The 13,283-nt window shown below is 38.7% G+C and overlaps 1 protein-coding gene across 1 annotated transcript; it reads left to right on the forward strand.

Moving 5' to 3' along the window:
• Nucleotides 1-2,947: 2,947 nt before the first annotated feature.
• LOC121367087 (beta-1,3-galactosyl-O-glycosyl-glycoprotein beta-1,6-N-acetylglucosaminyltransferase-like) lies at nt 2,948-12,674 on the forward strand (the record flags this gene model as incomplete). The annotated part of the gene is made up of 3 exons (XM_041491252.1): nt 2,948-3,174; nt 4,505-4,726; nt 12,328-12,674. Coding segments are annotated over 3 exons (796 nt in total), but the record flags the coding sequence as incomplete, so codon positions are not given.
• Nucleotides 12,675-13,283: the final 609 nt, after the last annotated feature.

Genomic DNA, 13,283 nt, shown 5'->3' on the forward strand with positions numbered 1-13,283 from the left:
CAAAAAAGCCATAGTTGAAATAAATTTAAATAAATATTTTTTTTGTAACTCAAACGTACGTACAACACTTGTGCATGCAGTTAACGTATACATCACAGTGCTATCAGTATCAATTTAACTTGTACTTATTACACGGAGAGAGAGAGAGAGAGAGAGAGAGAGAGAGAGAGAGAGAGAGAGAGAGGAGAGAGAGAGAGAGAGAGAGAGAGAGAGAGAGAGAGACTGAGAGGAAGGGGACAAAAATAGCTTGTGGTGCACGCGCACGCACCGACCCCACCTCCCTTTTGGTTCCTACTGGTTCTGGATTAACTTCGCGGTACGTCCGTCCGAGTTATTCTTATCACTCTTAATTATAACACGATTTACTACGTTAAAGTACAAACACATATGCAGTTGTATTACACTCGTGAGTTATCGTTATCAATAGTTAGGTTGTGTGGTATACACACAACATACAAGTGGGTCGTCCGAGTTATTCTTATCACTCTTAATTATAACACGATTTACTACGTTACAAACACATATGCAGTTGTATTACACTCGTGAGTTATCGTTATCAATAGTTAGGTTGTGTGGTATACACACAACATACAAGTGGGTCGTCAGAGTTATTCTTATCACTCTTAATTATAACACGATTTACTACGTTACAAACACATATGCAGTTGTATTACACTCGTGAGTTATCGATATCAATAGTTAGGTTGTGTGGTATACACACCATACAAGTGGGTCGTCCGAGTTATTCTTATCACTCTTAATTATAACAAGATTTACTACGTTAAAGTACAAACACATATGCAGTTGTATTTACACTCGTGAGTTATCGATATCAATAGTTAGGTTGTGTGGTATACACACAACATACAAGTGGGTCGTCCGAGTTATTCTTATCACTCTTAATTATAACAAGATTTACTACGTTAAAGTACAAACACATATGCAGTTGTATTACACTCGTGAGTTATCGATATCAATAGTTAGGTTGTGTGGTATACACACAACATACAAGTGGGTCGTCCGAGGTATTCTTATCACTCTTAATTATAACAAGATTTACTACGTTAAAGTACAAACACATATGCAGTTGTATTACACTTGTGAGTTATCGATATCATGTGGTATACACAAACATACAAGTGGGTCGTCCGAGTTATTCTTATCACTCTTAATTATAACAAGATTTACTACGTTAAAGTACAAAACGAGTTATCGATATCAATAGTTAGGTTGTGTGGTATACACACAACATACAAGTGGGTCGTCCGAGTTATTCTTATCACTCTTAATTATAACACGATTTACTACGTTAAAGTACAAACACATATGCAGTTGTATTACACTTGTGAGTTATCGATATCAATAGTTAGGTTGTGTGGTATACACACAACATACAAGTGGGTCGCTATTATTATATCTTCTTTTTTTAAAACATTATGTTTTAACACAAACCGGTTGAATAGCGAACCGTTTACCAGAGTTAAACACTGTACAATAATGCATTTATTTAGAACCCCCCCCCCCAAAAAAAAAACCCAAAAAAAAAAAAAAAAAAAAAAACCCAAAACTCAAAAAACAAAACAACAACCGCCACACCGCCAACATTTAGCACAGAGACAAAAATAATTTTTTTGTTTGAAATTACAACACATGGATGAGAATGAGATGAATGGTAAAACCGCAATAATTTCATTATGAAGACAACTGATGAAACAGCCAACGTAAATAACGCACGGTTCCACATTTAGTCTGCGTATGGCAGCTAAGGCTGTTCTAGCATTTTGTCATCACCCCTGTATTAAAATTGAGATTAATCTATATAATCTCATGGCAATTTGTTAAGAAATATGTGTTTAGTTACACACAAATGTTTAGTAAAAATGTTTTTGTTTTTTAGTTACTATGTGTTTAAAACTCAGTAATATGTTTTAAAGTCGCACACCCTAGTTTCAGCCCGCGAAAATTAATTATAATTCTGGTTAATCTACAAACCTGTAACACATTTATATCACGTTTTTATAAAATGGAGTAAAAAAGGTTTTATATCGATAAATACCATGGAAATGCCCGTGACTCAATTACTTGAACTAATTTCGAAAGTTAGTATTCTGATGTCACCGGTAGATGTCGCTCGAAGCACAGAAATGCCTATGTCACGACAAATTTCCCAGAGTGCACACAGACTTGGGGTGCGTTCCTTTCACCTCTCCTGGGCATGTTCCAACTGTTCTGTCCTCTCCAGATATCGTAAGACTTATTGGTTTTAAGGGTTTGTAACGTTTTGTATTGAGATACTTACTTGTCTGAACTTTATTGTTAATGAAAATGTGCACGAACTGTGAAGAAAAACCTCACAAATGAACGACAAGCAAACGACAACAAATCGGATGTTAATTGCGCGAACCGTGCACGAAAAAACAAACCGAACCAAAATGATAACGGTGACGTGGTATACCAACATTTGTGACGTTGAAACGGGAAGATCCCCTCTAAAAATAGATTGGACCTCGTCTGCTCAACGGTTTTTTTCTCAGTGGCGCGTGTGTTTTTAAGAAATACAAAAAATGCATTTCGTGGTATTACAAACATCAGGATTGCCAGGATTACCAAAAAACACTTCAGGAGAATGGAAATGTATATTCTAAATAATAAAATGTAAGTAAAGTGTAATTCTATTTGTGAAAAGTGGGTTTAATAGCGAAAAACAACGGCGTAATGGTTAACAACTAGGGCGTGTCCCTTTAATATAAGATTTAACATTATTCATTATCGAGTTGTGTGCCAATTCATCGGTTCCGTTTTAACACAAGACTTGCAAAGATGATGTTTTGTTGTCTAGCAGAGCCTAAGAGAGCTTGGTGAATTAGGCCCTTGTATCATATTTTATGGATACGGAACCAGTGTTTTTATTATACAAACATTGTGTTCATAAAACAATCCATTATAGGGCTAACAGAGATCGCTGGGAAAAGGCTGGGAAACCGCCACACAACATCCGGCCTGTGAAAGGATCGGTACACATCGTGGCTAGTCGGGGATTTGTCGATTATCTTCTTCACAACCAGACTTCCAAGGACCTTCTCGAATGGGTGCAAAAAACGAAAATACCAGACGAGACCTACTTCAGCACTCTCAACCACAACCCACATCTTGGCGTGCCGGGGTCCTACAAAGGTTTGGTAGTCAAATTCCTCGTAATGTTGAAACTTCGATACAAACTCCGGGGTTAAGGGAAAGGAAAGTAGGTAGTTTTAACAACTCCTTAATCTATGGTCATATGAATTTGGGATCTAACGTAAGCTTATTTTGATAGTTGAACGAAAAAAGAAATACAGGGACAGGATTGCTGGACATATATATATATATATATATATATATATATATATATATATATATATATATATAGAGAGAGAGAGAGAGAGCGAGAGAGAGAGAGAGAGAGAGAGAGAGAGAGAGAGAGAGAGAGAGAGAGGAGAGAGAGAGAGAGAGAGAGAGAGAGGGGGGGGGGTACGGGATATATATATATATATATATATATATATATATATATATATATATATATATATATATATATATATATATATATATATATATCTACCAACCTACCTACTGATCGATCGATCGATCTACCTACATACCTACTTACTGACCTATTCAACCAGCTCGTATATCTGTCTATTAATCTGTTTATCTATCTATCTATCTATCTATCTATCTATCTTTCTTCTCCACTGGACTGAATTAACCAGCTTTTGCACGGTGCTAGAAAAATCTGTCTAACACCCTACCCTGGTGCTAGATACATCTATCTCGCACCCTGGTGCTGGACGATTCCTACACACGCGTGACGTCATAACTCATGTTTTACGACGGGTTTTTTTCTTCAAAATTCTGTTTGTCGTTTTATGCTGTATCATTGTTTTTATAATATTTAAACAAATTAATATTTTCAACTTTATATTTATTGGTAAGTTGTTACATTTTTATGTCGTTGCATAATGTGGACTATATTGTTTCCGCGTACGATTAAAGGAGTTTGTAGGTGAAATGTTTATGAATCGTTCGACAATAAACAAACCGTAGTTTACAAAATTAATGTTTTGTTACTCTAATTAGATGGGCAAGAAAAAGAATATATCTATCAAACTAACTATCTATCTAGCTATATATCCATCCATCCATCCATCCATCCATCCATTATTTATATAACCCATTCATCCATCCATCCATCGATCGATCGATCGATCGATCCATCCATCCATATATCTATCTATCCATCCATCCATCCATCCGTCCGTCCGTCCGTCCGTCCGCCGGCCGTCCGTCCGTCCATCCATCCATCCATCGATCTATCTATATATCTATCTATCTATCTATCTAACTATATATCTATCTACCTATTTATCTGTCTATATATCCACCCATCTATCTATCTATCTACCTATTTATCTGTCTATATATCCACCCATCCATATTCTATTTATATTTTATTCTCGTTTATCAGGCGAACCAGAACGTCGGACGTTGTCGCGGTTTAAGAACTGGGGAAGCTTACCATGTGCTGGCAAGTTTGTCAGAAGTGTGTGCGTTCTCGGGCTCGGAGATTTACCCTTGTTGGCGAAAGCTAAAGAATTCTTTGCAAACAAATTTCACTTGGATTTTGAACCTTACGCTTTGGATTGTATCGAAGAATGGCATTACAACAGAACACGAGACGAATATTTAGGTGTTTCAAACTTTGATAATAGTTATTACAAAACACTGGATTTTGTAACCAATAAAATATATAACTAATACGCAGAGTTGGCTAAAACAAAAGGTACTGGATTTATGACTAAATTGACCGAGAGGATTCCAATGATTAAAAAACGTTCTTGGTTCCCTAACAACACTGTGGTAGCAGTTAATGCCAAATGAACGTTTTGTTATGTTTTTTATATTTTTTTGTCACATAGATTGAAGTGAAAAATTTGCCAAGCACAATACTTGGTGACTTTTCTTAACTTGGGACGCAGCCTAGTGGTAAAGCGCTCACTTGTCACGCTATCGGTTTGGGATCGATCCCCATTGATGGGCCCATTGGGCCTTTTGTCATTCCAGCCAGTGCACCACGACAGGCGTATCAAATGCCGTGGTATGTGCTATCCAGTCTGTGGGATGGTGCATATAAAATGCCCCTTGCTACTAATGGAAAAATATAGCGGGTTTCCTCTCTAAGACTTTGTCAAAATTAGCAAATGTTTGACGTCCAACAGACTAGATGATTCAATAAATCAATGTGCTCGAGTGGTGTCATTAAACAAAACAAATTTTAAAAACGAGTTTGAAAGACAAAATATTTTGATTAAATATTATGCATTTCTGAAAACTAGCTACAACAGCCGCATTAGGTTCTCACAATCATGGCAGGATTCGATTGATCTCATCCATAAAACTAAAACTAAAATTGTTTTGTTTAACGACACCACTAGAGCACATTGGACTATTGGATGTTAAAGTTATGGTAATTCTGACATATATAGACTTAGAGGAACGCCGATATATATATATATTACATTAGTAGCAAGGTATTTTTATATACACCATCCCCACAGGAAGGATAGCGAATGCCACGACTTTTGATATACCAATCGTGCTGCATTGGCTGCACTGGCTGAAGCGAGCGCTTTACCACTGGGATACATCCCACCCTCAGTAATGTTAGATGTGATCGATTGGCGAGTTAACAAAGAAGGCGGCCGGGAATACAGAACTGTTGCTATTGAAAGTCACAGAATCAGTTTACTGATGCATCCGTCCCACCACGCCGTGCCCACACCAAGCCAAAGTGCGTGTATGTGCAACATGGTCATAAATGGAATCTCATAGCCATCCAGTAATGGCTAAATCTGCTATGTGGAGCTTTATATCGATATTTCGTCCAGATCAATAGAACACTACACCTTTGAAATGGCAGTCCAGCCTTCAACGAAGCAGTACGTCATGCTAAACATGACGACCTTCTTAAACTAGGGGGCCGAACGTAGCCCAGTGTTAAAGCGTTCACTTGATGCGCGGTCGGTCTAGGATCGATCCCTGTCGGTGGACCCATTGGGTTATTTCTCGTTCCAGCCAGTGCTCCACAACTGGTGTAACAAAGACATCCTGTTTGTGGGATGGTGCATGTAAAAGATCCCTTGCTGCTAATTGAAAAGAGTAGCCCATGAAGTGGCGACAGGAGGTTTTCTCTCTTACTACATGTGTGGTCCTTAACCATATGTCTGATGCCATATAACCGTAAATAAAATGTGTTGAGTGCATCATTATATAAAACATTCCCTTCCTTTGATAAATCGGATAACAGTATTTCATGGTGGAAGTTACGACCTTGTCAAAACAGATGACAGTACTTCATGCTGGAACTGGCGAACTTGTTAGAACAGATGACAGTACTTCATGTTGGAACTGGCGACCTTGTTAGAAGAGATGACAGTACTTCATGTTGGGACTGGCGACCTTGTTAGAACAGATGACAGTACTGCATGGTGGAACTGGCGGACCTTGTTAGAACAGATGGCAGTACTTCATGCTGAAACTGGCGACCTTGTTGGAACTGGCGACCTTCTCAGAACAGATGACAGTACTTCATTTTGGAAATCACGACATTGTTAACACAATTGAAAGTGCTTCGTTTTGGAAATGACAACCATGTCAAAGCAGATAAGAGAACGTCTTGGTGAAAATTACCACTTGTCAAGACAGATGACAATACTTCATGGTGGAAATAAAGATCTTATCAAAACCGATTACTGTACTTCCTGGTGGAAGTTACGACCTTGTCAAAACAGGAAATAGTACTTTGTGGTGGAAATTAAGACCATGTCAAAACATATGCTAGTTCTTCGTGGTAGTGGAAACTACGACATTGTCAAAGGCGATGGCAGTGCTGCTTTGCGGAAGGTGACAGTACTTTCTGGCGGGAATTAGGAAGGAAATGTTGTATTTAACTACGCATTCAGCACATTCTATTTATGGTTATATGGCGTCGGACATATGGTTAAGGACCACACAGATATTGAGAGGAAACCCGCTGACCAATACTGGCAGACCATTACTGTCCTGGGATCCTTAAGATAGCCCCAGTGACAGTGTTTACCATATGTTAATGTCCCAAGTGTCTTGGTGCAATTTTCTAAGTGCCTTAAGTCTAAATAAAGAGAAATAATTCCATTTTATAATTACTGTTTTGTAACAGGCGTCTGGCTTGGTTAAAATGATATCATGTAATCTAAAAAAAAACGTTCATTCTTCCATGAACGTGAAAACTGCACTTTTTCGGTAAACACAATGTTGTTATCGGAACTACTTTTGATCAATTACGTCAAGGGAATCTCCGATGATTCCATCGTTTCTATTTTTATCCCAATATCGTCTGCACTTGACAGTGACAATTCAGGCTTTAAACGACTCCGGTTTTGAACTGAGATACATAATGTATATGACAGGCCACAAAAACGAAGCTTCTATTAGAAGTTATAGCAGAGAATGCTCAGAAAATCAAAGAGAGACATGAGCGTATCTCTGTCACATTTGACAAAAATCCACCAAATCAACAATTACGCGACCTGTCCTTTCTAAGAATAATATCACACAATTACAAACTTCCTCTGAAATCCACACACACAGTAACACTGAAACTACTTTATCCCTTTCACGTCAGTCTTCACATTCACTTTTCACTGATTCAACTTGTGACAACTGCAATTTTAATATAGTAATATTTGACGTTCTCCGTTATGTTAATTAGTTCAAAATTCATACTCTAACCGCATTACAACAAATGTTCCATTTAAGTATATAGATCGTTCACTTTTTAATTAATTATCGTTTGATATTTTTGAAGAAAAAAAACTGTTTGCGTTATCAGTTGATGTTCAGTTATTTTAAATTTTATAACTTTTTATCCACATTTGATTCAGAAAATTAAAATGTATAAAACCTTATATAAATCATTGTAATGAATCGGAGATTTGACGGAAAAAAACCTAATGTAATTTTGTAATGGAATTCCTTTATCTGTGTATTGATACAGTTGTAAATCATTATGGAATAGAGTTCCATTTGGTTTTTTAATATAGTTTTGTACAATGGCAATATTAATGTACTTGGAATTATAGGAATTGAACGTTGTAGTTTTTATGTAACGCGATACGCCATTCATACAGTGTGTAAAACGGTTTGATGTTTATCATCGCAGGAACGTCAAAAATATAACGTTCAATTCCTAAATAAACCTCAGACGCCTTGCTGGTGTTTATGCATGTTTAGTATAATAAAATATTATGTTGAAGTTTTGTTTTGTTGAATTTAGTGATTTAGTCGCTCATTCAGAATCAATGTAAATTCATGTAATATAGAGGCAGCGAAATAAGGCTATCAGTCTATAATTACCGGGCGAAGAGAGGCTTTAATGATTTAGTCGCTCATTCAGAATCAATGTAAATTCATGTAATATAGAAACAGCGAAATAAGGCTATCAGTCTATAATTACCGGGCGAAGAGAGGCTTTAGTGATTTAGTCGCTCATTTAGAATCAATGTAAACTCATGTAATATAGAGGCAGCGAAATAAGGCTATCAGTCTATAATTACTACAAGTAGTATTTGTACATTCACGACCGTGTATGTGCTACATTCATGTACCTTGGCTACTAATGGACAAATGTAGCGGGTTTTCTCGCTAAGACTATATGTCAAAGTTACCAAATGATTGACATCCAATAGCCAATGATAAACAATTCAATGTGCTTTATAATTACTGTTTTGTAATAGGCGTCTTATATATGGGGCTAAAAGTGCTATACAGTATTTGTACATTGACTCATAAATTTTAAATTACCAATTGGCTAAAATGCTATCACGTGATCTAAAAAAACCAACGTTCATTCTTCCATGAACGTGAAAACTGCAATTTTTCGGTAAACAATGGAATCCCCGTTTCTATTGCTATGCTTAAGTTCGTCTGCACTGTGAGTGACGGTGACAATTCAGGCTTTAAACGACTCCGGTTTTGAACTGAGACACATAATGTATATGACAGGCCACAAAAGCGAAGCTTCTATTAGAAGTTATAGCAGAGAATGCTTAACAAATTAAAAGGGAGATATGAGCGCAGCTCTGTCACATTTGACAAAAACACCAAACCGACAACTTACACGCGCAAAAACACATACGCCACCGTGCACAATTCCGCGACCTGTCCTTTCCGATAATAATATCACAAAATCACAAACTTTCTCTGAAATCCACACACACAGTAACACTGAAACCACTTTATCCCTTTCAAGTCAGTCTTCACATTCTTTTCACTAATTCAACTTTTGACAACTGCAATTTTAATATAGGTAGTAGATATATTTTCTAAAAAATTTGACGCTCTCCCTCATGTTAATTAGTTCAAAATTCATCCAAAAAAAATGTTTGCGTTATCAGTTGATGTTCTGTTATTTTAAATTTTATAACGTTTTATCCACATTTCATCCAGAAAATTAAAATTTATGAAACGTTATGGAAATCAATATAATGAATCGGAGATTTGACGGAAAAAAATTGAATGTAACTTTCTAAGGGAATTCCCTTATTTGTGTATTGATACAGTTGTAAATCAGTGTGGAATAAAGTTCGATTGGGGTTTTTAATATAGTTTTGTATAATGGCAATATTAATGCATTTGTAATTATAAGAATTGAACGTTATATTTTTGACGTTATCTGCGCCATTCATACAGTGTGTAAAACGGTTTTGGTGTTTATCATCGCATGAACGTCAAAAATATAACGTTCAATTCTTAACTAAATACATTCTAAAATTAAAGTTGTATTTAAAAAAAAAACCCAAGTCAGTTAATAAATAAAATCCGAAATAAACAGATGGGAAATAAATTAACAAAATTGGTCTACAATAGCACCACAAGCCATTAAGAATATATAAAAGCTACATAAAACAAAATATTCAAACATCCATATTTAGTCTCTTTTGAGGGCATCAGTTATATTTTATTGGTTACAAAATCCAGTGTTTTGTAGTAACTATTATCAAAGTTTGAAACACCTAAATATTCGTCTCGTGTTCTGTTGTAATGCCATTCTTCGATACAATCCAAAGCGTAAGGTTGAAAATCCAGGTGAAATTTGTTCGCAAAGAGTTGTTTCCCTTTCACCATCAATGATAAATCTCCGACCCCGAGAACGCACACACCTCTGAGAAACTTGCCAGCGCATGGTAACTCTCCCCAGTTCTTAAATCTAGATAGAGAGGGCTTGTTTTTTCCATCTGGAATTAAGTTAACTGAAAAAAAATCAAGTAAAATCAAATTTAATGATATAAAATATAAACTAAACAATGGATACATGCACATGTACATCCATCCATGCATCCATCCACCTTACATCCATCCAACCAGCCATCCATCCACACACAAACACACACATATACTCGCAAGCATGCTGCACACACACATATATACACACGTACACAAACACACACACACACTCGCACACACATACACAAACACACATACTCACACACACACACACACACACACACACACACACACACACACACACACACAACACACACACACACACACACACACACACACACACACACACACACACACACACACACACACACACACACACACACTCTCACATACACACACACACACAGACACATACAGACACGCACACACAAACACAAACCCTCACACCCTCGCATATACACACACACACACACACACACACACACACACACACACACACACAGAGAAACACATACACGCACGTACACACACAGACACACACACAGACACATACACACACTCTCGCACACACACAAACACACAGAGATACACACATACGCAGACACACTCTCGGATACACACATACACAGACACATACACACACAGAAACTTCCACAAATATCCACCGACCCTGTCACACCAATTCTACCAAACCTCCCCAACATATTCTTATTAAAATCTGCTTAACACAAACTACTGAAATAAATAAGGGAATGGTTTATTTTTATTTTGTTATTTTAATTTTGGTCTTTGCCTGTTTTGGCCTTTACTTAATTGTGATCTAGCCAGTGCACCACGACTGGTATATCAAAGGCCGTATTATGAGCTATCCTATCGATGGTGCATGTTTCTTCTCAATATATGTGTCCGACGCCATGTAATGGTAAATGTGTTGGGTTCGTCGTTAAATAAAACACATCCTTCCTTATTTAATCGTGAACAACGGTGATAGGACTAGACCAAGTCATATTATTAACGAGTGCTCCAGGCAAAACCGATGTGTTAGTTCAAGAATAAGAAGTTTTTTTTGTTCAACGACACCACTAGAGCACATTGATTTTTTAATCATCGGCCATTGGATGTCAAGCATTAGGTATTTTTGACATATAGTCTAAAGCTGTATCCTAACCGGCCGCGAGCGACGTGAGCGAATCGAGCGATTAATTTAGAAACCATTAATTTTAATCGCCGTATCCTAACCGCACGCGTACGGCGCGACCGATAAATGTGTTGCATCACAAGCCTCTTGGCAATTGAAATCAATCATTTCTAAAATAATCGCTCGCATCGCTCGCAGCCGGTTAGAGCTGTGTAATAACCACAATCAGTGATATGCCAGTCGTGATGACAAATAATGCAATGATCCCACCGACGGGGATCGACCCGTAACCGTCCGCGCATCAAGCGAGCGCTCTATTACTGGGCTACGTCCCGCCCGTATGTTAGTTGAAGCCAAACACTATCACTATTAGCAGCCGATACAAATTGATATGGTGCTGAGGCATCTTCCGAAGTGAAACGACTGGCTGCAATTCGGTAGACGATTGTATTCACCTAATATAAAATGCATGCGATAGAATGAGAGAAAACACCCCCACCCACCTGCTACCGATTTGATCGGGCTGCTGGTGCTCCCTTGCACCTGCCAGTGCAGGCGGTCCCTCCTCTCCCCTCCCTCCACCTTTCCTGTCATGGACGGAGGAGCCGGCCAAGGCCGGCTCTTGTGCCCACGACAGGCGTGCGCTACAACAGCTTGTTCTGAATGTGCACGTAAAACCCTATGACATGACATGACACATGAGAGAAAACCTGTCAAACTGAACGCAAGAGCTTGTCTTCTTCAAACACGTGACCACAGCTTGCATTCTACTTCAGGCAGCCGAACTAGAAGTCGCAGCTTAGCGAATCGATAGGAACCTACGCCAGGAGCGGCCCAGGGGGGATCAAAGCTGTCAGCGCCACTAACAGTGGCGGTCCTTTCTGTTCCAGCACCCACACAGATGGAGACCGGCCATATGATCATTACTGATCCACCAGCCAGTCCACCAGCGCCTCCAGTTGTTGCTGTTCCCACGGCAGATGTTCAGCGTGAACCCAAGAGGAGGAAAGTGTCTACGGCCATCGATCACTCCCCTTGCACGATCGTGTGTGACAAGCTGCCGGCGAAATACCGTGGAGCTACCCAGGGCGACTTTACGGAGAAGTCACAGATCAACGGGCCGTGGAGCGATTCATCGTGGCGCCAACTTCCATCACGCCAAGGGAAATACCAGATCCAAGGAGCCAAGCACTCGGCCAAGTTGTATGTGATGGCGGAGCGGGACGGGCTGTTCTGACAGGGACTTCTTAATCCGATCATGGACAACGCATCACTACACCGCGTTCTCAAGATGGTCTTACAAGGAGATTACTTGGAAGTTATGAAGTCCTGCTACTGGAATCTACAAAAATACCTCCCGAACTTCGAACAGCCCATCAACTCGCCATGAGTCCCACTGCGTAACCTTAACCTAGGACAGCAACCTCCTTTTTTGGGCTTAGTTGGACTTAAAACTTTTTGGCCGCAGTTCAAAAATGTTATGTTTATTTTTTTGTAAATAGTCCAACGCAGTTTATTTTGGCAGCCCGTCTAAATTGCTCAAATCACCTTAAAACCTTTTCGGTCGAGCACTCTAATTTTATTGTTTGGACTTAAATGTTTGTAGCTCATTTTGGTTTTCGGTCTTTGACCTAACTACTAAATTTGTATTCCAAATTCCGCCCACCCCCAACTTACCCTCCTCCCAAAGCTTAAAGTTCGCATTCGGTCCAGGGGCGGGACGTAGCCCAGTGGTGAAATGTTCGCTTGATGTGTGGTCGGTCTACGATCGATCCCCGTCGGTGGACCTATTGGGCTATTTCTCGTCCCAGTCAGTGTTCCACAACTGGTGTAACAAAGGCAGTGG

The sequence above is a fragment of the Gigantopelta aegis genome, unplaced genomic scaffold (assembly GCF_016097555.1).
Source record: "Gigantopelta aegis isolate Gae_Host unplaced genomic scaffold, Gae_host_genome ctg8904_pilon_pilon, whole genome shotgun sequence".
Taxonomy (NCBI): Eukaryota; Metazoa; Mollusca; class Gastropoda; order Neomphalida; family Peltospiridae; genus Gigantopelta; species Gigantopelta aegis.